The sequence below is a fragment of the Cyprinus carpio genome, chromosome A13 (assembly GCF_018340385.1).
Source record: "Cyprinus carpio isolate SPL01 chromosome A13, ASM1834038v1, whole genome shotgun sequence".
In the NCBI taxonomy this organism is placed as follows: Eukaryota; Metazoa; Chordata; class Actinopteri; order Cypriniformes; family Cyprinidae; genus Cyprinus; species Cyprinus carpio.
In genome coordinates this window covers 16,010,514-16,037,305 of record NC_056584.1, presented here as the reverse complement: position 1 = coordinate 16,037,305, position 26,792 = coordinate 16,010,514, and the positions used below count along the sequence as shown (strand labels likewise).

Here is a 26,792-nt window from a genome sequence, read left to right as displayed (position 1 = left end):
GTACTTTTATATTTGAATATTTTAAACAAATGTGTTGCATTATGATAAATTTACAAGGGTTAATAAAATATCATTTTCTTTGCATTTCACCTCTGCTCTAGCTTGTTTCCTAGTCTAGCTTTCTAATAAATAAATCTGAAATTTTTCACTAGGAATATTGTTGGCAAAGTTCCTCTATTGTAAGTCACTTTGGATAAAAGCATCTGTTAAATATATAAATGCAAAATATAGATTTAAAATGAGTGCATTGCAGCTGATTTCGTGCCAATCCTAATCTTTAGATAACTGTTATTTTTAACCTTTCTGGATATTCATAAAGTTTGCTTTGTATATTGTGTTGTGTATGGCTAAATGTATTCACTTCAAAATTCATTCCAAAATAAATGCAGTTCAATTAAATAACTACAATACACTTAATCCTGAGTTTTAAAACCATTTTGTCCCCATAAATAGATTATATATACTGAAGTGAGGGACACTGAGTGAGTGGAACCAATTTAATATTTAAATAACAAAATATTGAAAAGGAGGTCCTTGCAGCTATTTAAATTAAGTAACTATAAAGTGGTATAAAATCTGTGGCATCAACTCACCATCTTTATCATGGCACTATGCCAAACAAAGGTTACTGACCTTGAAGTAAACACTAATCTCTTTTACACTATTTTCATGGGAGATTCTATACTCTAAAAGTGTTTTTTCCCCCTGCACATTTAAAGGGTTAAATAAGGGACTAAAGGACAGAGAGGTCATAACTTGTCGGCTGTGTTTTTGAGAGGACAAAAGCTGATGCTGTTTTGCATACTCCCGTGTGGAATATTTTGAACACAAGCTGACCGCTGCGGGCAGAAAAACTGGTTTTTGGGTTGTTGATCATCATAAAGAAAATTCACAGTTGGAACTTGCAAGCTTGCCTGTGTGTTGACACAATAAGCAGAAGCTTGTGTACTTAAACTGTCATGAGGGTCATTGCATTAAGATTTGAGGGCCACGTTACCTCACTATACTGTAGATGAAAACAACAGAACTGATGTTATCAGTTCATTTAAAATAACACATAAGTGACCCATAACAGCAAGTTTATTTTCTGCACATTTTCACCTTCCAACAGAAGTTCAGCCGTCATAATTGGTCAAAATAGTGGGATGACACCAACACACTGAAAACGTGTTACAAATTTTTTTCTGGCACAAATTGTCTCACAGAATATAGATTCTTATAAAACTGCTGCATTGTTTGTTCAAATGTAAACATGATTTGTTGGTTTAAAATATTTTGTGCTGATTTAATAAGATACTTTCACTTTCAGTCTATAGAAGGAAATGATATGCTGAAGTACTTCAGGAAATTAATCATGATTTCTGTTCTTCAAAATCAGTTATAAAACTAGTCTGGTAAGTCTGCCAAGACATTCTGACTCAGGTTCACAGGTGCCATTTACAGTACATGTAAACATTTTTATTATTAGTAGTAGTAGTAGAATAGCTGCAAAATACGTATACCATTTATTTTACAATTTTAGTTTAAAAGTAATAATTTGTAATCATTATTATTTAATAAGGGATTATTAATGGATAGTACATCTAAAATTGAAAATTCTGTCAACATTTACTCACAAAAGAAGATATTCTGAAGCTATATTCAGACTATGGAAGTCAATGGCTACCATCTACTGTTTTGTTACCAACATTCTTCAAAAAAATCTTCTTTTGTACTCAACAGAAGAAATAAACCTAAACAGGTTTGGAACAACTTGAGGGGTGGGTAAATGATGATAGTATTATTATTTTAGGTGAACTATCCCTTTAAATTTGCACTGTACCTTACAACAAATTAAATTCACTTGATTCCAAAAAAAACAAAAAAAACATCATATATCTCCATCTAGTGGAGAACATACAGTATTACCACTAAGGACAGTTACACTGTCCTCAAAAAGGAGTGTTACAGTAGTTATTTGTTATTTTGTCAATGTAAGACTTAGATAGCTTTACTCTTAGGTGTAGAGAAGATCAACTTCAAAATGCATAATAATGCTTAATCACTGCCATGAGGCATGTATGTATTTTACACAAACACTGATTTGCATGTATGCATATATATACTGTAAATAACATGTTCATTATATGTTCTCTTGTACAGGCTCAACAAAGTGTTCACCATGGTACAGCCCAAAATGGAGTTCGCCCTGCTGGGCAGCGGCCCATGACATCTGTAAACTGCTGAACCGAGCTGCCCGGTTCCTTTTGGATCTACCACCACAACCCCACCAAGACCATCCACCCGCTCCTTCATATACGTAAGAGCCAGGTCACTAGCTTCCTCTGGGGTCTTGCCTATAAAATAAAGAAGAACACACACTTAACTGAATCATACAAGTAAGTGATTTACTAATATAAAAAATACAGTGGACTAACAATAATAATAGTACATGGTATTATCATTCCAGATCTCTATGCCATATGTATGTGACCATTTAATGCATGATAAGGAAGCAAATGGTTTAAAGCAATAGTTCACTCTAAAAATGGTAATTTGCTGAAAATTTACTCACCCTCAGGCTATAAAAGATGTATAGGAATTTGTTTCTTCATCAGAACAGATTTGGAGAAATCATCACTTGCTCACCTATGGATCCTCTGCAGTGAATGGGTGCCATCAGAATGAGAGTTTAAATAGCTGATAAAAACATTACAATAATTCACAAGCAATCTATACAACTCCAGTCCATCAATTAATGTCTTCTGAATCAAAAAGCCATGTGTTTGTAAGCAACAAATCTATCATTAAGGCATTTTGACTTTAAACCGTCGCTTCTGGCCAAAATACGAGTCCATAATAATGCTTCAAAAAGTCAATCCCCTGTTGTCCTCTCACATCAAAATCAGCCAACATATTTGTGTAGAATGGTTTTGGACTGTTTTCACTTATAAACAGTGCTTAATCTGTGCTTATTTTTCTCCTGATTCAGACGAGATGAAAGCAATATTATGGAGAGAAGGATGTATTTTCCCTGGAAGCAACAGTTTGAAGTTTGCGATTTCATGTTTTCCTTTGTCTTTGGAGTGTTAAAAGCTGTTTGTGCATACAGAAGATCCATAAAATCGCAAAGATTAAAGTCTCAAATCCAAAGAGATATTCTTTTAAAAGTTAACACTCAGCCACGCCTTCCTAAAAATGCCTCGTTCAAACACACCCCAACATATCTACGTCACTGTGTGGGAAGATTTGCATAACACACACTTAAGGTACCAATCACATAGCACTAGATAGCTGGCCAATCAGAGCACATTGCGTGTTTCAGAATGATGAGCTTTGTAAAAATTGACGTCTTTCAGAAAGGCGGGGCATAGAGGAGAAACAATAATTTACAGTATGTGGAAAAAATGTGTTTTTAGAACCTTAAACCATGTAAACACATTGCATTACACCAAATACACAAAATAATGTTCTTTTTAGCAACATCACATGACCCTTTTAATGACTGAAAAGCACATAGATTTTTTTGCTATAGATTTTTTGATAGTTTGCTTCACAAGATGTTATTTGATGAACTGGAGTTGTGTGGATTTCTTGTGGATTACTGTGATGTTTTTATCAGTTGTTTGATCTCTCATTTTGACGGCACCCATTCACTGCAGAGGATCCAGAGATGAGCATGTGATGTAATGCTAAATTCCTTCAAATCTGTTTAAATCATTTTGGTTGAATTATTCCTTTAAATTATGTGGTTCATAAGGATTGGAAGGTGAAACCAAATAGATCTTATGCCCATATCAACATACATAGATCAGAGTTGACCTCTGTTGTTTCAGCAAAAACACGTTTCCTGTTGTGTTTCCACACACACAAGGCAAAAGCAGACACACAGATCACCTCAACAGAAAACAAAGGCTAACTCACACTACACAACATACTGGCTGGGTAATGAGAGACCATGTTACATGAAATGTTCTTCTGAGGATGTGCAGGCAGGATAATCTGCACTGTACTGTTCAGACAGGTGGTTTTATGTAAGCTTTGTATGAGACTCACTAAAATAGTTTTTACTCAGACTCATGAAGTGAGCAATGTTTACCTAAACAGACTTGAGGTCAAGCATCTTAATGAAGCCCTAGATCTCCAGTTAATGTGTAGCTGCAGTAATTCAAGCTATTTATTCACTAAAATGCTGCCAGGAATTGGTCACACAGCTAATCATGAACACATGCGAACCGTTCATATGAGCTCATGTCAATATACCTGTTGCTTTAAAATCAGTATGACAATGCAGACTGATTTATGGTCCAAGATGTGACATTTATAGATGGCATGCAGTAATAATAAAACTACCCTTTACAAGTGCACAGTACACAAGAAGAGAGATATCATACGGTCATATGGCTAGATTAACTTTAATTTATATAAAATGATAATTATGATAATGTACTATAGAAAGGGCATTATCACAACATAAACCCAGACAGCTTCATTTTGATCCCATCATGATTCAAAACTCTTACAATCGTGTCAGTTTTAAATGATTAATCAATGGTTCCAGTTACTTTTTCTAGGAACTAGTTTTTATTAGTTTTAATTTTACATTTTTAATTACAATCTAACATGTTTTGCTTTCAATCCAAATCTAGTTGTCTCTTAAAACTTCCTAGTTAATCTGAGCAATGTTTTTATTCCTTGCTCACCATGTACTGTATATTAAAATTAATACCCTCCAATTAAAGTCCTCTAATATTATCTGTACTACTTCTGGTAGTGACTTGTTTTGAGACACAGATATTATAACTTGTGTTAGTAGGAAAACGAGTAATAAGGGAGACATAAAATGTATTTTACTATTGCTAGACAATGATGAAATACACAAATTCAAAAGTTTGGGGCGGTCTCTTAAGCTTACCAAGGATGCAATTATTTGATCAAAAACACAGTAAAGACAGCAATATTGTTAAGTATTATTACAACTTAAAACAGTTATTTCTATTTGAATATATTTTAAAATATAATTTATTCCTGTAATGACAAAGCTAAAATTTTAGCAGAATCTGTGATACATTTTTTCAGGATTCTTTGATAAATAGAAGATTCAAAAGAACAGCATTTATTTAAAATATATTTTTTGTAGCATTGTAAATGTCTTTATTGTCACTGATCAATTTAATAGGTCCTTGCAGTTTAAAAGTATCATATTATTAAAAAATAAATAAAACGTACAACTGCTACATACAGCTGACCAGAATCAAGTATTACAGAGAGAAAAAGCCTAATAAAAAAGTAGATTATTCACGGTTTAAATAAATATTCTGTATAATAAATATAGTAATTTTGTTCACAAAAAAAAAAAAAAAAATTAAATAAGAAAAAGTCGTCAAAACTTTGTTTGTTGCTATGCTGAATAAGTTGAACTGATATTGTAACACATGCCTTGCTCCATGTGGAAGAGAATGAGTCTAGACAGCGTGACTTTCATGATGGCTTCCCCATGACCTGTGGGTGAGACTGCCCCGATATTGTTATCTGCATAACCCCCACATCCTGAGAATCAGACAAAAAACACAAATTCAGAGTGAGATCTTTCCTATACACACACTCACACTCAGCAAACCTTTTGCTCCAGATGAACTTTCACCTGTTTTAGGCAAACCCTGATAATTCTCACTGCATAAGGGAGAATAAACAGCTGTCTTTTTACACTTTTGCTTATTTGCTCACTTTCTAAATCAGACAATACCAGCAGTCTCTATTCTCCTGTTTACCTAGCTCTGTTTCTATCATTAACTAGTGTGCATGCGTGATTCCCACAGGTCAAAATGTGTCCTGAGAGAATGTATATGTGGAGGGTAATGTGATGTGGTGTGCTGATCTGTGGTTTGAATATTAACTCAGCAGGCAACAAGCTCTCATGAGCAGCTGGAAATTATACACATTATTGCATGTCCAAAGGTCAGAGTTCAATCCCTGTCATATCAGCTGCTTAGGTGTTTTTTAGTCAGATTAAAGGTTAGAATTTTTCAGTGTTAAAATACTTTCTTCTATTTCAGTTTAAACAGCTATAAGTAAAGCCATTTATAGCGGGATTTCTCTAAAAAGTGTTAACATTGGAGTTCTGTAGGGCAAATCAGATCAAGGCCCCTAACATACATTACAAAGCAGAAGGTCTGGATTTACCAACACATGGCGTGTCTCCCACACGACCCTCCATTTTATTTATCATTCCACCAGTGGATGTGGCACAAGCAATGTTCCCGTCTTTGTCCACAGCTACTGCACCGACTGTTCCCATCTTGCCCCTGAAACACATGCATACAAATGGCTTTACAAACAAAATGTCTTACTTATTCTGGTAGCTAGTTCATCAGAAAGAAAGAAATTAGATAAAAATAGAAACATGGCATGTGTTGCAATTTCTTTACATTTAAAATTAATGCACATTATTGGACAGCACAAAGCATATTTTATATATACAGTACACGAAAATTGACCCTTTACTTTTATTGTATATGCCTAAATAAACAAGAATCAGCTTTGCTATCACAGGAAAAAAATTACATTTATAAAAAAAAGAGAGAGATTTAAAAAAAAATCTCTCTCACACTCTCTCTCTATATAAACAGTTTAAATTGTAATAATATTTCACCGTTTTTACTGTTTAAAATAAATACATACATACATAAAAAATATTGGTTACACTTTATTTCGATAGTCCACTTTAGAGATTCTACTAACTGTAAGTAACTTTGCAACTACATGTCAACTAACTCTCATTAGAGCATTTGCAGACTGTTAGGTTAGGGTTAGTAGAATAAGTTGCCGTACTTGCAAAGTTACTTATAGTCAGTAGAACGTCTGACCATAAAAATAAACTGTTATTAGATATTAAGCAGACAGTCTACTAATACTATAATGACTTAAAACTCATATAGGTACTTTTAATTTTTGGGTGAACTATCCCTTTAACTATTACTGCAACTCTTTCTTCTTAGTAGAAGTTTTAGACATTAGACATCTTATGCCAAAAACAATATGTCAGCACTCTGTTCCGGTTTTCATTACATAAAAGCTTTACATTTGGCATTCCACAGGGTTGGCATCTGGCTCCAGGTTCTTCTTCCAGCGCATCTTGGCATAGTCTGTGATCAATGACTCCTCAGGCACTTCCGGTACACCCATGCTTCTGGCAAACTTAGAGGCCCCTTCAGCTGTCAGACACAAGTGTTTGGTCTCCAGAGAGAGGACAGACATCATTCACATTACTACTTTGAGTATTTTTAAATGCAAACTGTAGTAAAATCATCTAATGATTGCATTCAATGTATTCAAAAAGCATCTGATATCATATAGCCTAGTATTCCTACTATTAACACTTTTTGTTTTTAATTCTTGTAACTGTAGATTACTCAAAACTAATTTTCCCATGGTGGTTATGTACAGTATTTGGGAAGATGTTGTGCTATTTACAATAATACCTTCTCCATGACAAGCCTGGCCAGTTGCACGGGGTTAGCAATTCTTCTGACCGCTGAAACAGCCCCACTATCTAGAGTCCTGCCGTCCATTACCATTGCATCCATTTCCACCTCCCCCTTCACATTTAGCACTGACCCCCGACCTATGACATATGAGCATAACCTGAGTTTTCTACTTACCCTGGATGCTGTATAGGTATTAAGCAAGAAATTTGAGAATATGAGCATTAACTGATGGGTACCTGCATTGAATCTCGGGTTGTTCTCCATCAGGGCCACTGCTTCAACCACAGCATCCATGGCACATCCACCCTTCTGGAGGATGGCATACCCAGTCCTGGTTGCCTCCTTTACACCGATTGTAGAGAGTTCAGCTCTTTCTTTAGGAATATGACCAGCACCTCCATGCGCCACCACTACAGGCAGCATAGCTGTCCACAATGATTGAGAATAATATTGAGAAGACAAAAAGTGTGTGTGAGAGAGAGAGAGAGAGAATCTTGTGTATTTAACTGTTGTAAAAAAGCAATATCACACATTTGCAATCGTGCTGCTGTTTTGAATACAGTATACATTTTTTTAACCATATTAATTTAAACCGTATTATCACTTTGAGCTAGAAATCAAACTAGCAGCAAAATACGCATAATATTTTTCTTTTATTTGCTTAAAGCTTAATTCTGTGCCAATTAGACCCTAAGATGTCATACATTCACTAAGTATAAGTCAGTGGTTTTTAATAATTTTACTATCATAATAAATATCTACAGGTACTGTTTTCAGCAGATGCAATCTACAATATCAGCATAGTGACCCGTTAAAATGTAAATTAATTTACAATGGCATGTCAAATTGCGTTCCTCATTTAGTTTACAAGCTGTAATCAGCCGAAACTCATCATCAAATAACCTGCTCTGCGAGCCATCAGGAAATCTAACGACCAAAATCGAAAGCAGTCTTTTTGTAATTTTGTCACGTGCACGTGCCAACATACGAATACAATTAAAAATGATATTTAACAAGGCTTCCTCACCGATTAACGACTTACGACAGAAATATGAAATAGCAGATAGCAGAAGTGCATTAAAAGCGGATGAGCTGTAGATGGTGTAACAGGTACAACAAATAATGTGACCCTAGGCACGTCATTGCAGCCAAGGAAAAAACGCCAAAATAAAAGTCCACACTACAACCACGCTCTACAACCAGTGCTTAGAAACTGGACATACAAGCAGAAAGAAAGAAAGAAAGAAAGAAAGAAAGAAAGAACTACAATATGCAAAGCAACCAGTATAACATAATTCAACCGTTTAATGTCTGTGATAAAAACTAGGATTAGCCATCCTATATGGCATATGCGAACACAAATTACTAAATGCAGGTTTAGCTTTAATACGGCTATGGATTTCTGTTTTAAAATGCATGTAATTTTTCTCACACAGCAACATTGAAGACTCATTTCTTTTTGTACCTTACATTAATAATAATAATAATAATAAACTGCTCAGCATTTGATTACAAATTCATCTTTTGATTACTGCATATAGATTTATTTATTTTATATTATTTATAAGTTGTAAAATGATTTCAACTTCCAAAAGTGCTAGCCTATCTCAACAAGTTCAGTTAAGTAATAGTTTTATGATTGTTAAAAATTTGTTCCTTTCCATTAATGATTTAAATGGCAGAGAGGCACTAATGGCAAATTGGGACATTGTACAAAAAAGGATTTGGGAAAATTGGATTAATTATTTTTCCCGTATACAGTAAAACTACAGCACAATCACAAATTGCCTTCACATTTCCCTCTTTCAACATGCTTTGCCTCAGAATGTATTTTAATTTTTCATTTTTACGTGTGTAACGCCAATTTTGTGCAAATAGGCTAAGTGAAATTAAGGTGATTTTAAATATAAGTAATGAAAAAGATGATTAAGCTTAAGTGTCCCCCTTAACCAGCTGTCCCAATTTATATGTGAAGTTAGTCATTGCAGCAAGTCTGTGTTTAGTGTGCATTATTATTTATATTTTAGCCTCTCGTCTGTGGCGTGCTGAATTTGCACTTGCAACACGCTGTTCTCAATCTCAACCGCGAGTCAGGCTCGGTGAATCTCAAAGCGCTGGCTGCTGGTAGATGCGATTGGAGAACGGAAATGGGATGCTATGCGCGCGTGCAGCGAGCCCCCATTCTCAAATGAAAATGCGCGCGGCCGTCTAGAGGAGGCGTGCGCGCGCTTGAGGGGCTGCGGTCCCATTGACTTTTCCGTCTCCCTGACAGCGGCAGCATCAGCAGCAGCAGCGAGCTCGGAAAACAGAGAGCCGCGCGGACTCCGCCTTTTCTCCCATCATCCCACCCGAGAGCCCGAGCTCCGAGGCGGCTTCTTCAACAAGCGCAAGACCCCCCTTTTCGACTCGCACATATCCTCCGGATCAGATATGGACTACCCTTAATTGGACCTGGAGGGGAGAGGCAGGCGGGCGGGCGGGGGGTGGGGGGGAGAGAGACAGGAGAAAGAGCCGTATAGGAAGAGAAGCACAACCGTGGGTGCCCGCCGCAACGATGAACGGTTCGCCACGCTCGCGACAACCGCAGATAAGCCATCGGACTATGTCCTGAATAGCGGTTTACATAGCTGGGATTGTGCACCGATCATACAGGGCTAAAATATGTCCGCCTCGGTGGGGCCCCGTGGCGGCCCTCGCCCACCCACAGCGCAGAACTCCATACCAGAGCTACCGGACCTCAGTCACCTCACCGAGGAGGAGAGGAAAATTATCATGGCTGTGATGATTCGGCAGAGGGAGGAAGAGGCAAAGGATGAGGCCATGCTCAAGTAAGACGTCACGCTTTATAGGGAGCTCGCCTGTAGTATTTGTGCTGCTTCTGGAGACCAAAAGGCAAACAGATCTTAATGGTTTCTGTAGGTGCATCTGTTTGCAATAGCCATCACCTGAGGTGCCTGCACCTGAGCTCCAGTGTGTGTGTGTGTGTGTGTGGGTGGGTGGATGAATCTGGCCAAGTATGTCCACTTTCTCCATCCTTATGAACACCTGTCATGGATGAGCATCATTTGTGTATTCATACACATCCATATGAAACAAGCTTGTCTAATCAACGGCCAGGTGACTGGTCACAGGTATAGCTGTTGAAGAGAGAGGGGTGTGTCGACATGCAAGAGCTAAATATCTACAACTCAATACATCTTGCTGTTTTACACCTCACTGTGTGATGGATTAGTTTCAGGCTGCACACACCTCATGTCACATTATTAGTTCATTTATTCGACACATCATGCATTTTTAATGTTTTTGTAAATTGGTTAGTGAATGTTTTCCACACTATTCACCACCAGTGTCAGGATTCCTGCCTGGTCACGACAATATTTCCGTGCCTCGTCATCATGATCATCAGGATCCTTAACCCATTCATTGAAATCTTCCCTGATTGTAGTGTGAGCATCACTCACAGCTTGAGTAGAAGCATCAGTCATAGCGTTATGTTTTTCCTCATCTGTTCAATTTCTTTTCTTTTCTTTTTTTGTTAGATCATCCTAATGATATCTTTGTAATAATAATAACTAGCAAAAGTATTCAACTGAGAGCTTTTTTTTTTTTTTTACAAAAAAAAAAAAACTTTTTATGACAGGCACTTGTCAGCAGTTTACATGTTAGGATGGTTTCTAAAATTTATTCTGAATGGCTATTTGTGGTTCATCAGTGCTGTTATCATGAGTGTGAAGATGTTTCTTGGCTTCCTGTCCACCTGCCATTTAGAAGCTATCATTGCTTATATTACATAAGATTACATTACATTAGTTGTTGGTCACCTTTTAGATTTATGCATCTTAAATTGGTTCAATGAGCAGCTACAATCAATAACTTAACCACTTCTTGTCCTAAATTACCCATAGGAAATAATCATGCAGTTATTTAATTTCTTACTAAACTCTTCTGAAAGAAAAATGAATAACATTTTTCTTTGATTGGCTAAACGTCACAGGTCAAATGATCACTGAATTCAGTCTCAGTTACACAGTATTTCTCTTAGAGAGAAGAGATCGATCACATAATCTGTGTACTAATCTGTCTTAGTGTGCTGATAAACAAACTCTCATTTTCATTTGCTGTGTGTGTGTCATGAGATCGATGTTTGAGTTGCTCACTCTCAAAGAAACTTCTGTCCTGAAAGCAGAAGCTAGAGGTCGACCTCACAACGCTTTTGAGGCATTCAGAAACACAACAATACTGTGCTAACTTAAAGGCAAAGTTCACCCAAAAATAGAATTCTGTCATCATTTACTCACCCATGTGTCATTCCAAACCTGTATGACTGGCTTTCTTCTGTGAAATATTAAAGAAGATTTTTTTTTGTACTCTTTTATTTATCTTCATTTGTGTTCTGCAGACAGAATCTTCACTTTTGGATGTACCATTCTTTAAAAGCAATATTGCAAAACTGTTTACAAAAGGAGATGTTTTGTTTTTATAACATTTGGTGAAAGATGATAATACTAGAAAATGTTAAAGAAAAAACTTTTTATGCAAAAGAGCTAAGATTTATTTCTGAGAGATTAACCGTCACAACCTAAATTGTGTTTGTACATTTTAGAGAGGAGAAGCCCATACAAGCAAAAACAGTGAACCTGGTCGGGAACAAGAAACCACCTCAGCAGAACGACATCAGGTAAACATCTCAGTCAAGTTTACATGCAGTAAGTTAATATTGCAGTTTGATGTAAATAAATGATAAATATCATAGTGCAGTGGTTCTTTACCTTTTTGTCTTCAAGGCCAACCCCCAGCACCCCCCACCCCTTTTGTCAAACACGATATTCAAAGTTCCTCTATGCTGTACTTCCAGTACTTGTATTGTAAAAAAAAAAAAAAAAAATCAAAAATAAGATGTCAATCAAGTGTTGTACATCTTTAAGAGTAATATATAGTTAAGATTATATTAAGTAAGTTTAAATACTTTTAAGAATTTTTGAACCCCCTCTGCAAGTTTGCCCGGCCCCTGATTGAGAACCATTGCCATGTTATGTTATGTTATTTTCTGACTGTCATGACTGCAGTTTCTATAAATGCCAGACAATGAGGATTTGACAACACTGCCCTTAAAATGTAAGAGTCATACATGGTAGTGAATGAAAGGTCAAGATTTACCTCAAGGATGTGCCCTATGCTGGTATTTTTTGCAGCAGTAGTGTTTGTAAAGAATGAAATAGGCAAAGAATGCTTCAAAATGAGACCCTTTCATTTTGTGCATGCTGTTGTGACATTCTTTAATACTTTAAATGACTGCTTTATGTGTTTTCGATTTTCTCTTTTACTGCCCATTGAGGTCATGCTGAAGCTGCTGAGAATGGCACTGTGTTGTAAATCAAAATCTTTTTTACAGTCGCATTATTTTTTTTCCTGCAAAACAAGAAAACAAATCCAGGCACCTGTGGTGGTGCTTTAGATTGCTGACAGAGTAATATTTATGCTATGTTAAATTATTTATGCACACCAGTATTACCCTGGTTCTCTCAGCCAAAGAATAAGAGAACTGCGGTGTGGTTCATATCAACAGATAGAGAACATCTCACTCCCACTCGCTTTCTCGACATAAAGCCAATAGGATTTTTCCATTGGCTTTTGGATTAATGTAGAAAATAAGCTCTGTGGCCAACAGACGTTGATGATTCTTACAGATTTTGTTAATCATGATAATAATGAACACAACTTTTATACATTTTGAAGCCTGAATACAATCACCAGAAAAAAAAGCTAAGCATAGGCTATAAAGAAACTACATCGTGGTCACATGACTCCAACTCTTTTAGTAAAAAATAATTCCCTGAAATTTGGCCACATGTTAGCAATGACTTTTTCAAGACAAGTAAAAGCTTTAAAAAATCACAAGGAGGTGTTACTGATGTATTTTATGTGGTAGAATAAAACGTGAAAATAGTTTGAGCTTGTGTCAATCATAGACCTTATTTCAGGAATTTAACCAAAAACACATTTAAAAAAACCCCACTGACTTCAAGACTATGCAAACGGATGTCATCCGTGCAGGACTCTATTGGCTCGAACCAAAATGCAGTCATGCTGTTTATCATTATTATCATTGCACCACACGCATATGCAGGATGTACTCGATCAGTTACACCTACCCGAGACTTCTGGCATAGAAATGTTGTTGTTGAGCAAGGGATTTAGTAGATGAGGTGTATTTAAGGCAGGTCTATTGTGCTGAAGATCAAACAGAGAGATGCTCTTATTGTAATCTTATTCTCTTGAGCCCACTCCTCCTCTAGCCAGTGCTACTGACTTAGACACAAGAACTGACAAAAAGCCTTTAAAAAGAGGAGGAATACATGAATAGATAAATAATTAAATGCACAGGCATATCCACAGTAGTGGCTTTTAATAGCGCCCTAGTCCATACATTAGCATCCACTGGAGAACAAGCCTTCTGAATCCATTTGCTCACACCCACCAGCAGGCCTCAGAAGGATGAGCTTGTGCTCACGGGTTGGCATGTGCTAAAGTCATGCTCCTAATTCTCAGGCTCCCACACAGTTACTTTCTCACTTGTTCAGTCAGTGGCCTCACTGCATTACCGAGTGTGTCTTTCACAGGCTTCAGCATACAGATGCTGGAGTGGTTGTGGGTTTGATTGCTGTGTGTTATATATGACCTACTCAAACTGAGCTGCTTAAACTGAATGATGCAGCTTAACTGTGCACTATATTGGCATACAGCTAGCCGGTTAGCAAGAAAGCTAACTTTCAGTAATACGAACTTGAATATTTTATTTTCTGTGATGTTGCCAATTCTGCTGATTTTAATATACCACCAAGGTTACGTTATCTTGACCGACAACATAGATGAGGTTTCATTGCAGAAAATGTGTAGTTGTGATAATTATAATTATAAAATTATAAACAAATCACTGTATGTATATTGTTGCATAATTACCAGATAATATTGAAAACTAAATTATTTGTCATATTTTTTTGTAAAAAAAAAAAAAAGGTGAGAAATATTTCGAAAAAATATTAAATATATTTGCTTCTAAAAACAATATTGATTATGTATTAGTGATGAAATAAAATGTATCATATTTCCAAATATGTAATTATGTATCAGTCAGTACCTGGATAGACAGTGAGCATCTCTCTGAGGCAAAACTTTACTGTCTTCTCCATGTTTAATAAAAAATGCTTACTACGAATCAGATGAGCACTCTGAAACAAATGTTGTTTGAGTATTATAATTAAATGTATGAATAGGCCCACATAAACATGCAGCATATTCCGTTTAGAGTTAAATGCTGCTTTGAGAGGTGTGTGTGTGTGTGTGTGTATGTGTTAAGGCTGTGTTTCTTCACAACAAGGAGAGTGGGGAGTCCATCTGTTCCTCCAGTTGGTTAACTGTGCTAGGACACACACACACACACCCCTCACCATGTACTGTAATAATACACCCATTCTTGCGCCGTGGTGTCAGCGACCCAGGCTGTTTAGAGCACAAATGTTTTGGTGGATAATGGGTCTGCTAGGAAAGTAAGACCTTTTAACTTAGAAACACATAAAAGTAAGGGGAATTACAGCTGGCATCTGTCACCATATTGCTGGGGAGTATGTTGCAAGCTGTTTACACACAAACACAGGGTAGTAAGACTTTCCCAAAGCAGGGTCAGAGGGCAATTTTCTACAGCTTAGGTTATGTGACACCAAAAAATCTCTCCTGACATACTGGATCTTCTCATGGCATCGCGTGGGATGAACTGGCACAACTGTCAGTTGTTGTTTAGCGCATATGTCTTGTATTCAGGAAATGATTTAATATGTCAGTAAAACAATGTTTAAATTGTAAGGATGATGATTAAATGACTAGAGAGATGCAGGCAGCAGTGATTGAAGCTTCCCTTGCTGTCTGGCTGATATTTACAGATCAACAATGTGTCATGATTGTTACCGCCAACCCTCCTGAGAGAATTTGTCCCATGGAGAATGCCAGTGTGTAGCATGTGTAGGCATGCTGGGACACTTTCTTCACCCAACACCTCCACTTATTTCTTAGTAATTTGGTTTCTAACATTGTCTATCCTCATATGAATTGTATTTTCATTTATAAGATCTTCAAATGCTCCTCAGTTTCAGATATAATGTAAAGGTGAGTCTAGGGCAGGACCTCTGATAGTTGATAGAAATGTCTCTAGGTAGCACTCCATAATGTTGTATCAAAAACAAGTGAGCTGCATATTTAGACTGCATTTTAAGGCATAGTTGTGCTTCCCAGCTGTTCCAATATAATACAATATAATCTTAATTTAAAAAACAGCACTATTGTATACAAAAAATGTATATTATAAAAAAAAAAAATATCAAAGATGGTGGAAAACATTTAAATTTAAATGTTTATTATAAATATAAAATTTAAATACTGCCAATTACTTTGTTTTTTTACGCATCTCTGAGCTACAATCAGTATCATGGTGTTTCGAATTAATAGTGTTTTGCACGAATCAGTTGAGTGAATGATTCTTTGACTCACTCATAAAGAAAAATCACTTATTCCGTTCTTGAATGAATCAGTGTAAACTAATGAGTTGGTTGAGTGAATGATTTATTGTCTCATTCATAATGATAAGTCACTTATTTCATTCCTGAAATGAATCAGTTTTGAACGAATCAGTGGAATGAAAGGTCCAGTGACCAAGGTCACTTCTCGCTGCCTACTGATGTAATAATGTAACTTTCAGAAATATTCGCAGAAAAATACTCACCACAGATTATCTGAAGGGATTCAAGCAATTAAATATCCCCATGCTGTTGAAATGTGTTTCATCACTCTTGAAACACCACTCAGCCAATCAAATTCGAGGACTAGAATTAAGTACAGTTGGTTGCCAAAATGTTGCAATTTAATTACTAAAGTGTTCTGATTGGTTTATAAAAAGTGAAAGTGAAAAAAGTGAAAGTGACGTGACATACAGCCAAGTATGGTGACCTATACTCAGAATTTGTGCTCTGCGTTTAACCCATCCAAAGTGCACACACACAACAGTGAACACACACACACTGTGAACACACACCCGGAGCATTTCGCACCCATTCATGCTACTGCTCCCCCGAAACACAAACCCACACGGTGCCTTGCTCAAGGGCACCTCAGTCGTGGTATTGAGGGTGAAGAGAGCGCTGTACATTCACTCCCCCCACCTACAATTCCTGCCGACCCGAGACTCGAACTCAAAACATTTGGGTTACAAGTCCGACTCTAACCATTAGGCCACAACTTCCCTTATAGCATGTGATATGTGGTTGCTAGGTGGTCAACTGGTTGATCTGGTTGGTTTCTAAGTCCAGGTTCCAATTTAAAAAGGACCCACATCCAATTCTCTGTAATAGAGAGGTTGATAAATAGTTTTGGAAAAAGTCATTTGGAGTTTTCACCTGTTTTATCAGCCGTGAGATGCCAATTGTACATCCTGTTGCTTAAAATGATGTAATATCATGTTTAATTGTTAGGATGTTACTTATGTAGGCAGTGAACTTGTCTACATGACCTCAGAAGTTTGTTTCTGAAGAATGAGTCATGTATAAAGTGTAGATAATTTGCAAAATAAAACAGACACTAAGCTGTGTGTACTGTCAGATTTGAGTCATCTTTTTACCGCGTCTGCTTCTTCTGTCGGTCGCATGTGTTTTTAATTAGCAGAGTCTTGAGTTAGTCAGTCAGTCCGACAGTCAGTCAGTGAAGTGTGGCACCAACACCTGGAACTTCAGTTACACAGCACTCCCGTGGAGGAATGTGCATTTCAGTTTGTTCTGTAGGCACTGTTCTCTCTCTTTTTCTCGGCAGAGTGTCACTTTCCTTAAGCATCATCAGTATTACTCCTGAGCTGGCCAAAAAGCTGCGGCTCTGTGTTCCTTTTGCACCAATGATTTTTTTAATTGCCCAGAGAGATGTGTATGTATGTGTGTGTAAGTTTATGCATCCATGCATTTGTGTAAAAACTGCACAAGCAGATAATGCATGGCCTGATTTGAAAGTAACGTCACTGACATGTTTAGCCGACTGAGGAGATCAGATTCACTGTTATTTTTTTTGTGTGAAATCCGGAGGGTTTGATGAGGACCATGGTGTCTTGGATGAAGATAGTGGGTTGTCTATTTATAGATGTGATTTGTTTTAATGACATGGTTGCCGCACGTGTGGAAAGGCATATGAACATTTTTTTTTCCCTCTTTTCTCTCTCTTTGCTTCTCACCCGTCCACATGGGACTGCTCCATCTGAGAGTGGATTCTGTCAGAGATTTACAGTCCGTCTGAGCTGCTCTGCTATTGAAGAGTGTCTGTTGAAGGTTTCACACTTCACTCATGCTCTTCTGCCCAGTCAGTCACTTTCATGCAGGGTTACAGCATATTACACAACAGTTACTTCTGGTCCTGTAATTCGACTGGCCGAGAATGCTGATATTTAGACAGTACTGAGATGTTTTACTGTTTGTATCACTCTAAATCTTTCAGAAACTATAGAATTGCTCTTTGCACCAGTGCATACCCTTATATCCAAACGTAAAGGGATTATTTTCGGATTGGTCTGTCCTCTAAATGGATTGAATAGGACTGGGAAAGGAACTGTCATTCACATTATGCAAGAGAAAAAAGTGTAGTAATACAGTGCATTAAATGAGCCAAAGTTTGAGAGGGAAGAATGAGTGGTGAACAGAAAGATGTGCTGTAGGTAGGTGAAGTAGGTGAAGTTTTTTTCTTCTCTCTGATCAATCCTGATCAATAAATAGTGGCAAGAAGGCAAAAAAAGAAGAAGAATGATTTGTATTGTAATGTAATGAATGTAAGTCGCTTTGTATGGAAATAAATAATTATAAATTATAAATAAATGCAATCTTACATTCAAAAGTTTTGGGTGGTTATTTTTCAGCATGGATGCATTAAATTGATCAAAAATGATAGTAAAAATATTTTTTTCATGTGACAAAAGATTTCCATTTCAAATAATTGCTTTTCTTTAGAATTTTCTATTCATCAAGGATTCCTCAAAACAAACAAACAGAAATATTAAGAACATTTTTCACAAACATATTAATAAGATTTGTTTCCTAAATACCAAACAGCTTCTTTTAATTCAAGTTTAAAGGATTTTTTTGTTGCCATTTTTATTGAACATAAAGCAAAAATAAAAGAAAAATAATGTAGTACCAGTAGTACACTTAACCTCAGAAATTGCACAATTTGATGTCTGTAGCACAAATATGCAAGATACCCAAAGAAATTTAAGGTTTATTAAAATTCATAATGCAATGCTTAAAATCATACTTAATTTAATACTTAGGTATCAAGGTTTCTAGGAGTTTTCAAGGCCTTAACAGCCTGATCTATACTGTACCTCTAACACACACAACGGCCCAACTATTGCTCCCCTTGAACTTTATCTGCTTGCTAGTGTGTCTTGAGGCATATTTGAGTGTCAGAGTGTAGCAGCAGTGACGGCCCTCCCATCTTTTCCTTTGTGTGTCTCTCAGCATAAAGGAGAAAATGTCATTAGCGAGGCCTGGATGCTCCTCTTGCCTGCTCACAGACTCGCTCTCTCCATTATATCCTCTTCCTGTTTCATAGAGTTAGAGCTTGGACTCATGGGATGGCTTGGGTGACAACCAGACTCAGAGTGGAAGCACTGGGAAGCCCGTTGTTCTTAAGGGCTGTAACCATGGTCTCAAGTACCCATGGAGCACTCACAAGCTCTGAAGACTTTATATAGATGCACCCTGGTTTTCTGGTGTGTTTTCTGTCACTCTCGAACACTCTTTATGTTTTTATATATATTATTATTATTATTATTATTAATTTTTATTTTGGAGTCCGTATAAGGGAAATTCTAGCCTTGGGCTTACGGCCATCATTTTAAAACATTATTTGACATCACAGCCGAGCTTATTAACAAAGCCTGCATAGCCTATGTAGTTTTGTTAAAAGGACTGGGCAAGTATGAAGTCAGCAAAGGAATTAAGCAATTGCAACAACCAACAGAACAGGAAAATGGTAGCATGTTAGCAAATGGCACAATGTGCCTTGATTGATGCATATAATATAGCATGAAAGAACAACAAAATAATAAAGAATAACAAAGATAAAGTGAGACGATAAATGCATCTTTCCTAAGTGCCGAATAGAGTTTACAGACCAGTGAATACACAGTACAGTGTAGACAATAGCTTATTAAACATTAATCCCATATTAGCAATAATGCTAATATGTATAATATTTACTAATATTTCTCCTTTGCTACAACAGTAGTCCCAGTTTTCTAATTTGATTGGCTGATCTGCGTTCCACTAGGTCACAGCATCGAGAAGCCTCACATATTTATTTTTTAGAAGGATTTACAAACCTATTAACAGAAAGCAGGGATGTGTTATAGACATTTGTGTTTTTGATGTGCTTTTTTTCTTGTGAGACTGAATAATAATTATAATGTAAAAAACTCAGTCTGTGCATTAGTGTTGAGGACTTTAAGGGACTCTTTTTGTAGGATACATTGTTTTGCCACTAGGTGGCAACATGTGACTGTCAAATTAATGAGTCATTTGAATCAATTCAGTTAACTGATTAGTTAAAAACAGTATTTATTAATTCAGGCATGAATCAAGTGTCTGTTTTATGAGTCATTGGATCATTCACTCAAACCATTTATTTAAAAACATTGATTCATTTAGAAAATAAACAAGTGACTTATTTTTTCACGTAATCATTCACTCAACTGATTCCCCAAAACACAGATTCACTCAGGAAAGCCAATACTGTGTTGCTCAGAGACGCATAAACATTAATTCTGCTGTGGTTTTATTTGCAACTATGTTTGTTAGAAATGTTAGAAAGTTAGAAACGTAACTGTCGATATTGAATCGCGAATAAAGCATTCAATATATACATCTTCTTGTTGTATAACTTGCAGTCTTGCCTGTGTGGAATTGCTCAGATATAGTCTAGTGTAAATGCAATAGCTGGACTTTTATTATGTGTGTGTGTATGTTGGCATGGGTTCCGCTCAAACTGGCTGCTGCCTGAATTTTCCTGTGATACCAACTGCTTCATGTGCGTTTGTGTGTATTTGCACAGCTTGTGTTTACATGTATATGTATATGTGTGTGTTTAGCATCATGCTATTGCCTGGTGTGTGTTTAATTCTGAGCCTCCACTGGGCTGGGTGTTGGTCCTGTAGATGCACAGCTAGGCCATATGGACACCTTTATCAGGAGATCCCAGCATCCACCACTCCACTGCAACAGCTACTGCACATATTCTCCATCTGTTTATTTCTTCCCTCTTCTCTTCTCTTCCCCCGCATCCCTCAATCTCACACCTCCCTACCTCCTCCAACACCACCCCCCAACTCTAATCTGTTTGTAAAAGGGTAATTCACAACAGGGTAAAAATAGACATCATCATCATCTCATGTACCACCCTAATTAACGACAGGTCTCTATTTTGCCAGGGGGCTTTAAAGGATGACAGGTTTATTAAGTGTTTTCATGAAGTTTGTTAACTGAAACCCTAGCCGGTCAAAGCTAATGCGAGTGTCACAGACGCTGTTTAAGGGGAAAAAAATAATGAGTTGGATTATTGACAGAGGAGAGTGGCCACTTGAGCAGATGCCTCAGTAAACCCTACTAAGCTCACCCATTTGTTTCTATCTCCTATTCCCACTTATCATTTTCTGTATTTGTCGAGTACAAGCTCTCAATTTCACGTTCATTACTGCGTTTACTGTAACCCAGGGCTCTAAGCCTCAAATGAAAAATGAAATCAGTATTAACAAAATTCATATCCAAAACAGAGGTGGCACAGAAGAACACAAAAGTGGCAAGCAGGTATAATTACAGACGTTTAATGAAGCTCGGAGGTAGCATGAGTGCACTTAAATTCATAAATTCATTTTGAGATTAATGTTTTAGATATAACATTTTTAATATAGAAATATTAAATGATTTAAATAACTGAAATTATACTTTAAAAATTAAACTTAAACGGCCATTAGTTGGCGGCAAGTCACTGATTTTATCACGGAATCATTCATTCAATTGATTCGTTCAAAGGGCTGATTCATTCAAGTCACTTAATATTAACTTCTTGTTTATTGAACTGTTGTATTAAATCAATATCACAAATGCAAATTCCCTTAATAATCATAAAACCCGTCACTCAACTTAGTTCATTGCGATCTCACAAAGTTCCATTATAATCAATGAAGCTCTCCACACTGATCTTGCATAACTCAGAACTGAACAAAACTCTGATGTTTTGAAGAGTGAGTGGATTCTGATTAACATTGCGTTCAAGGAGTCAACAGATATGTCTGTGATACATTACTCAACGCTGCAAAAACACGCTGTAAGTAGAAACCTTTGAAACTCCCCTGAGCTCAAACACAAATATGCTGATCGGTTATTTTTTTCATAGTAGCACACAGTAGTTTGGTCGGACTGTAGAGGCATGTAACACTTGGTCATTTTTTTTTTTTTTTTTTTTTTTTTTTTTTTTACCATATCTTTATTCCTTTCAGTTCACGTTCTCGCTCACCGTCTCTTGCTTGTGAATTTGAAGCTCAGCTCCATTCATTATTAAAGGGATGCTGTCTAATCGGCACAGAGCTGCTGCTGTCACCAGGGTGTTCTGGGAAATGTTATTGTCCTGGTGGCACTGTACAGCTCCTTCACTCAATTGGCCTGCTGATCAGACCTTTTACACTGTTGTTCTTGGTAACAGAGCATACTGAAAAAGTTATTTAGCATTTATACCTAAGAAAAACCTATATTTACAATTATTTACTTTTTGGTATTTAATATTTTTATTATTCTTAATTTATATATTGATATGAATATTATATAATTAATATATTCTTCTTAATTTGTGTGTGTATATGTATGTATATATGTATGTATATATATATATATATATATATATATATATATAATGTGTGTGTAATTACTTGTAATTCCAACTAACCAACTTCTATCATAAACAATTCCATTGTGTGTCATGTTTTTGGAACTGTGAGCTTCTAAAGCAATACAATAGCTTGTCTGATGAACAGATCTGAATTAAAATCTTTATTTATTGACAATTTAAAAATTTGCCCTTGCTCTCCTTGGCGTGTTAATGAGAAAGTAAAAGTAGTCATGGATGGTTTGCAGATGAATTGTTCTTTTGAGTCAGATCTTTTTAATGAATCATTTGACCTGGTTAAAAAAATAATAATAAAAAGAATGACTGATCGATTTGTTAACAAATCAGACTAATCTGGTTCTTGACTTCAGTTCATTGACAATCTGGTTTCCGCAGTTCTGTAAGATTATCAATGAATAGCAATTAATGATTATCAATGAATAACATTTTTTTTTTTAACACAAACACAAATAATCTTCTATAAAGTTATGTATATACACATTTGTTTAGTTTTTTCTTTTAGTTGATTTTTTATTAAATGTATGTATTAGTGTATTGCTTGTATTTATTGAATGTTGATTCTGCATCTGAAATGAAATTGCCTGTGAAGCTAATATGGCAATAAACTTAAATGCAATAACAACATCAATATCAATAAATAACTACTGTTAAACTGCCTACATGAACCAGGATACATTTTTTTTATGTTGCTTGTGTGTCTTTTTTAAGACTGAAAACGGTTCCGGTTCCTATTCACTGTAATTGCATTTTAAAAAAAGTGATCAGCACAGCCTTGAAAATATCTCCTTTTTGTGCAGGAAAGGAATTCTTATGAGTGTAAAATGACATGAGGGTGAGTAAATAATGTTAGAATTTTCATTGTGAACTATCCCTTTAAATATCACAGTTCTGATGTATTCATGTAACAGCTGCGGATTTCCACTCACTCACAGTAGAGGCTCTTGACAGCAAAAAGCTCTTAGTTAAAAAGGGCTAGAAAGGAACCCCATTAGGAAATCTGTGAAGGGGATTAGAAACTTACTTTTGAAAAAAGAAAAAAGAAATGCAGTAATAAAGGGGCAAACGGCAAGAGGGTGAAGAAAAGAATATTGCAGTTAGCTATGGCTGGCATACTGGACGTTTGTGTTACTGTAGCTTTAAGAGTGTAGAGAGGATGTAACATCTGTCCCCCGACTCTCTGCCGCATCTCCAGTTTGGCATAATGAGGACAGCGCTGTAGACTTGCTTCTCTCTACCTGTCCTATGGGAGGCAGCGGCTGGTCATGTGACGTGCACAACACTCCTCTGTGTGCTCATCATTTTTTGTCATGTGACCTTCTCTGTGTTTTGTGCCATCTAGTATCTCCACTGGGCATGTGATTGAAAGTGCTGATATTTCATAATATTCTCACTAACTGGTGATTTGCTTTCGTAACAATGAGGTGTCTTTTTATTTGTGGTGCATATCATGGCTTTAGTGGATTTGTATAGTCTGTGAGTAAAAATATAATTCTTATGCCTTTTATTAAATGAGTGAGTCTTGTTGTGTATGACATATGTATATGTCATATATTTTATATATATAAAATTTTAAACAGTGCCTAAATTTAATACATTTAATAGTGCCTACTATTAATGTCTGATACAGTATATGCATTATATGAGAATTGTTCATTATGTTATGAAAAATTACAAAATGACACATTTCAACAACAGTGTCATTTCTTATAATCTCTAATTATTTTATTTTTATTGTATTCTGTGGTGAAAATTAAATGTAACATTTTTTTAAATAAAGTGGCAGAATCAAATTACAGCTTGCTTGGATATTAAATATATCACTCATATTTTACGTCAAGCATGCTGTTCACTGAATCTTTTGTCTCATAGGTAGCCAACTAACTTCTGATAAAAATTTTATTGGGGCAGAATTGAGTGTCTTGTTGGAAATTAGTTTGAGGAACAGAAAAAAAATAAAATAAATAAAATAAATAAAATAAAATAAAATCACACAAAATATGTTGCCACTTTTTGTTTAGATGATCATAGTTCATCATAGAATATTGCCATAATATATTAATTTGTGATTTTCAGTTTTTAAGATTGAACATCTGGGTCTAGGATGAAAGCAAAACAATAAAATCTACACATAAAATAAATTTGAAGATTAGCAAAACTTTTAAAGTTCCAAGTAGTTTCCTTGCTGCAATGTGACCTTTATATAACACTAAGAAAATGTAATTTGTTTTATTTAAATCAACCCATGGTACTGGTGGCATACCACACATCTGTGAGGCCCCCCGCAAAGAATGAGATGGGGCCCCTCCCACCAGCAGTGATACCATTTATGAAAATGTATCTACTGAGTCTGTCTTCCACATTTAGATTATTATAACTGATTTTAACAGAAATGAATGTGGTGATTTATCATTGCATTGACGCATTTAATGTTGAATGACACGTAAAATGTATTTCCCTGGTTGTTGTTTTAGAACATTAAGCCAAGTTAAGAGTTTTACGTGCTTTTCCACTGCATTGCACTACCTTTGCATTTTTGCACCTTCGTGTCCTTTGCAGTGTCTTGAGCATGACATGGCGTTCGAAAAGCGCAGCACTCAAGTCAGAAATCCCATTGCCGCATCTTATGTTTTTCAAAGCAGAAACACGTTCTGTGTGATTTGTGAATGCCACTAAAGGGGTGGGGCCCCTACAGAAGTCAACAAGGTCGAATGGACTGGCTAATTTTCTCTTTAAGAGAAAACAGTGAATCATATGATACACAAATCTAAACATGAAAGAGTGAGATGTGAAGGTACTCAAAGCCGAGTGTGAGTGAGAACAGGAGGTGTGTGTGTGTGTGTGTGTTTAGCTGGAGCACTTGAGAGAGAAAAACTAGTTAAAATCATTTTCAGAAAGCACCAATGCAAGTGTGTGAAATGAAAAAAGAAAGAGACACAATTGGTGTTGAAAGTGTTGAGAGGGGGAATGTGGGAGGAAAACGGCACCGTAGCCTTGCCACATGGCTGGTCTGTGGGGTTAGCAGGGGGGCGGCATTGTCAACACTCTCCACAGTGGGGAAGTTCTGGTGGAGGCAGGACTCAGCCATGGTACTGCTCATGGTACCATATGGTGCCACTCAGAGAATGGCAACCCCTATCTTCAGCCTCAGTGCCTGACTGAGTAGAAATAATGGCAAACTGTACTCGAGCCAGTCCTGAAGAGCCAGAGCCAACAGACATGTTGAGGCCGGACCTTGAGCATCCACAGCGTTGCCTGGAAAATTGTCAAAACCGGATATTTAAGCAGTATGAGACAGAGTGGTAACAAACTGTGAGGAGGAAGTCAGTGCTAAATAATAATTTGTAGGAATGACTTTTAGCTAAAAAAAAAAAAAAAAAGATTATACATTTTGTTTAGAACTTTGTCAATAATGTGAACATTCTTGTATAACCAACAAGACAATCAATAAGGTGAATGATTTTTAGTCTTTTGTTTACTGTCCCTCACTGGCAAATGGTCCTTGACTTGGGATGCACCATATATAAATAGCAGTTTGGTTATCAGATGATGTTAAATGTATTTTTATCTATTTATACACTGTTTATTGAATGTTAAATTGTACATTCTCATTTTCAAGTAAATCTTTAAAAACACTAATAATTTAATAGTGCTGTTAAATTTAATCAGCAAATCTCTAAATTAATATTCATTTTTAGATTGTACACTATAATGTTTTTGTGATGCTTAAATTCACATTTAGCTTTTAAAATAATTGATTTAGTGTTTTATTTTAGACAAAATGTTATAGAATTTTTATACTGGTCATTTATTGGTTGTCAGCCATAATATATAAAAAATATTTTTGTATCACCCAGAATTTCAATATCAGTGCATATAACCTTCTTATAAATGATTGACATTTAAGAAATAGTGTAACATTTGTTTTATTCTACTCTCTCAATGGATTTTTCCCTTTTTAAGCTCTCACTGGGCCCAACAGAAGCATTTCCAATTTGGTGACTGTTTTTCCATGTGGTAATAAGCACAGCAAAATCAAGAGCCCAAATAATTCAGTTCATCTGAACCCCATTTATTTTAAGGTGTCTGTCTGTAGAAATCAATCATGCATGGTGCTGCTTCTGTCTGGAAGGGGGGCTTAATTTCTAAATTGGAAGGGAGTGATTTTCTCACTGTGTTCCTGATGCTTTCACATGGTGTACGTTGATGGATTTCCGCTTACTTTCAAACATTGATTTCCAGAGTTGGCCTCAGTGACTTCGGTCCCCTTGTGAGAAGTAGAAGTCACACTTTGCTGGATTTATAAGCGGAAACCTTTTAAAAAAAATGCAGTTAAACAGCTGTTTAATT

The 26,792-nt window shown here is 36.3% G+C and overlaps 2 protein-coding genes across 2 annotated transcripts in view; one reads left to right on the top strand and one right to left on the bottom strand.

The window, feature by feature from the left end:
• Positions 1-1,062: 1,062 nt before the first annotated feature.
• LOC122147238 (isoaspartyl peptidase/L-asparaginase-like) lies at positions 1,063-8,614 on the bottom strand. Its single transcript, XM_042768976.1, is given in 8 exon segments — positions 1,063-2,238; positions 2,241-2,336; positions 5,419-5,529; positions 6,163-6,284; positions 7,061-7,215; positions 7,461-7,603; positions 7,703-7,891; positions 8,494-8,614. Coding segments are annotated over 7 exon segments (930 nt in total). The 5' UTR covers positions 7,890-7,891; positions 8,494-8,614; the 3' UTR covers positions 1,063-2,122.
• A 956-nt stretch (positions 8,615-9,570) lies between these two features.
• Positions 9,571-26,792, top strand: part of LOC109113826 (regulating synaptic membrane exocytosis protein 1-like) — a 72,956-nt gene continuing 55,734 nt past the window's right edge. Inside the window, 2 exon segments of the mRNA XM_042768975.1 lie at positions 9,571-10,294; positions 12,070-12,144. Coding sequence (XP_042624909.1) covers positions 10,128-10,294; positions 12,070-12,144 — 242 coding nt within the window. The 5' untranslated portion in view covers positions 9,571-10,127.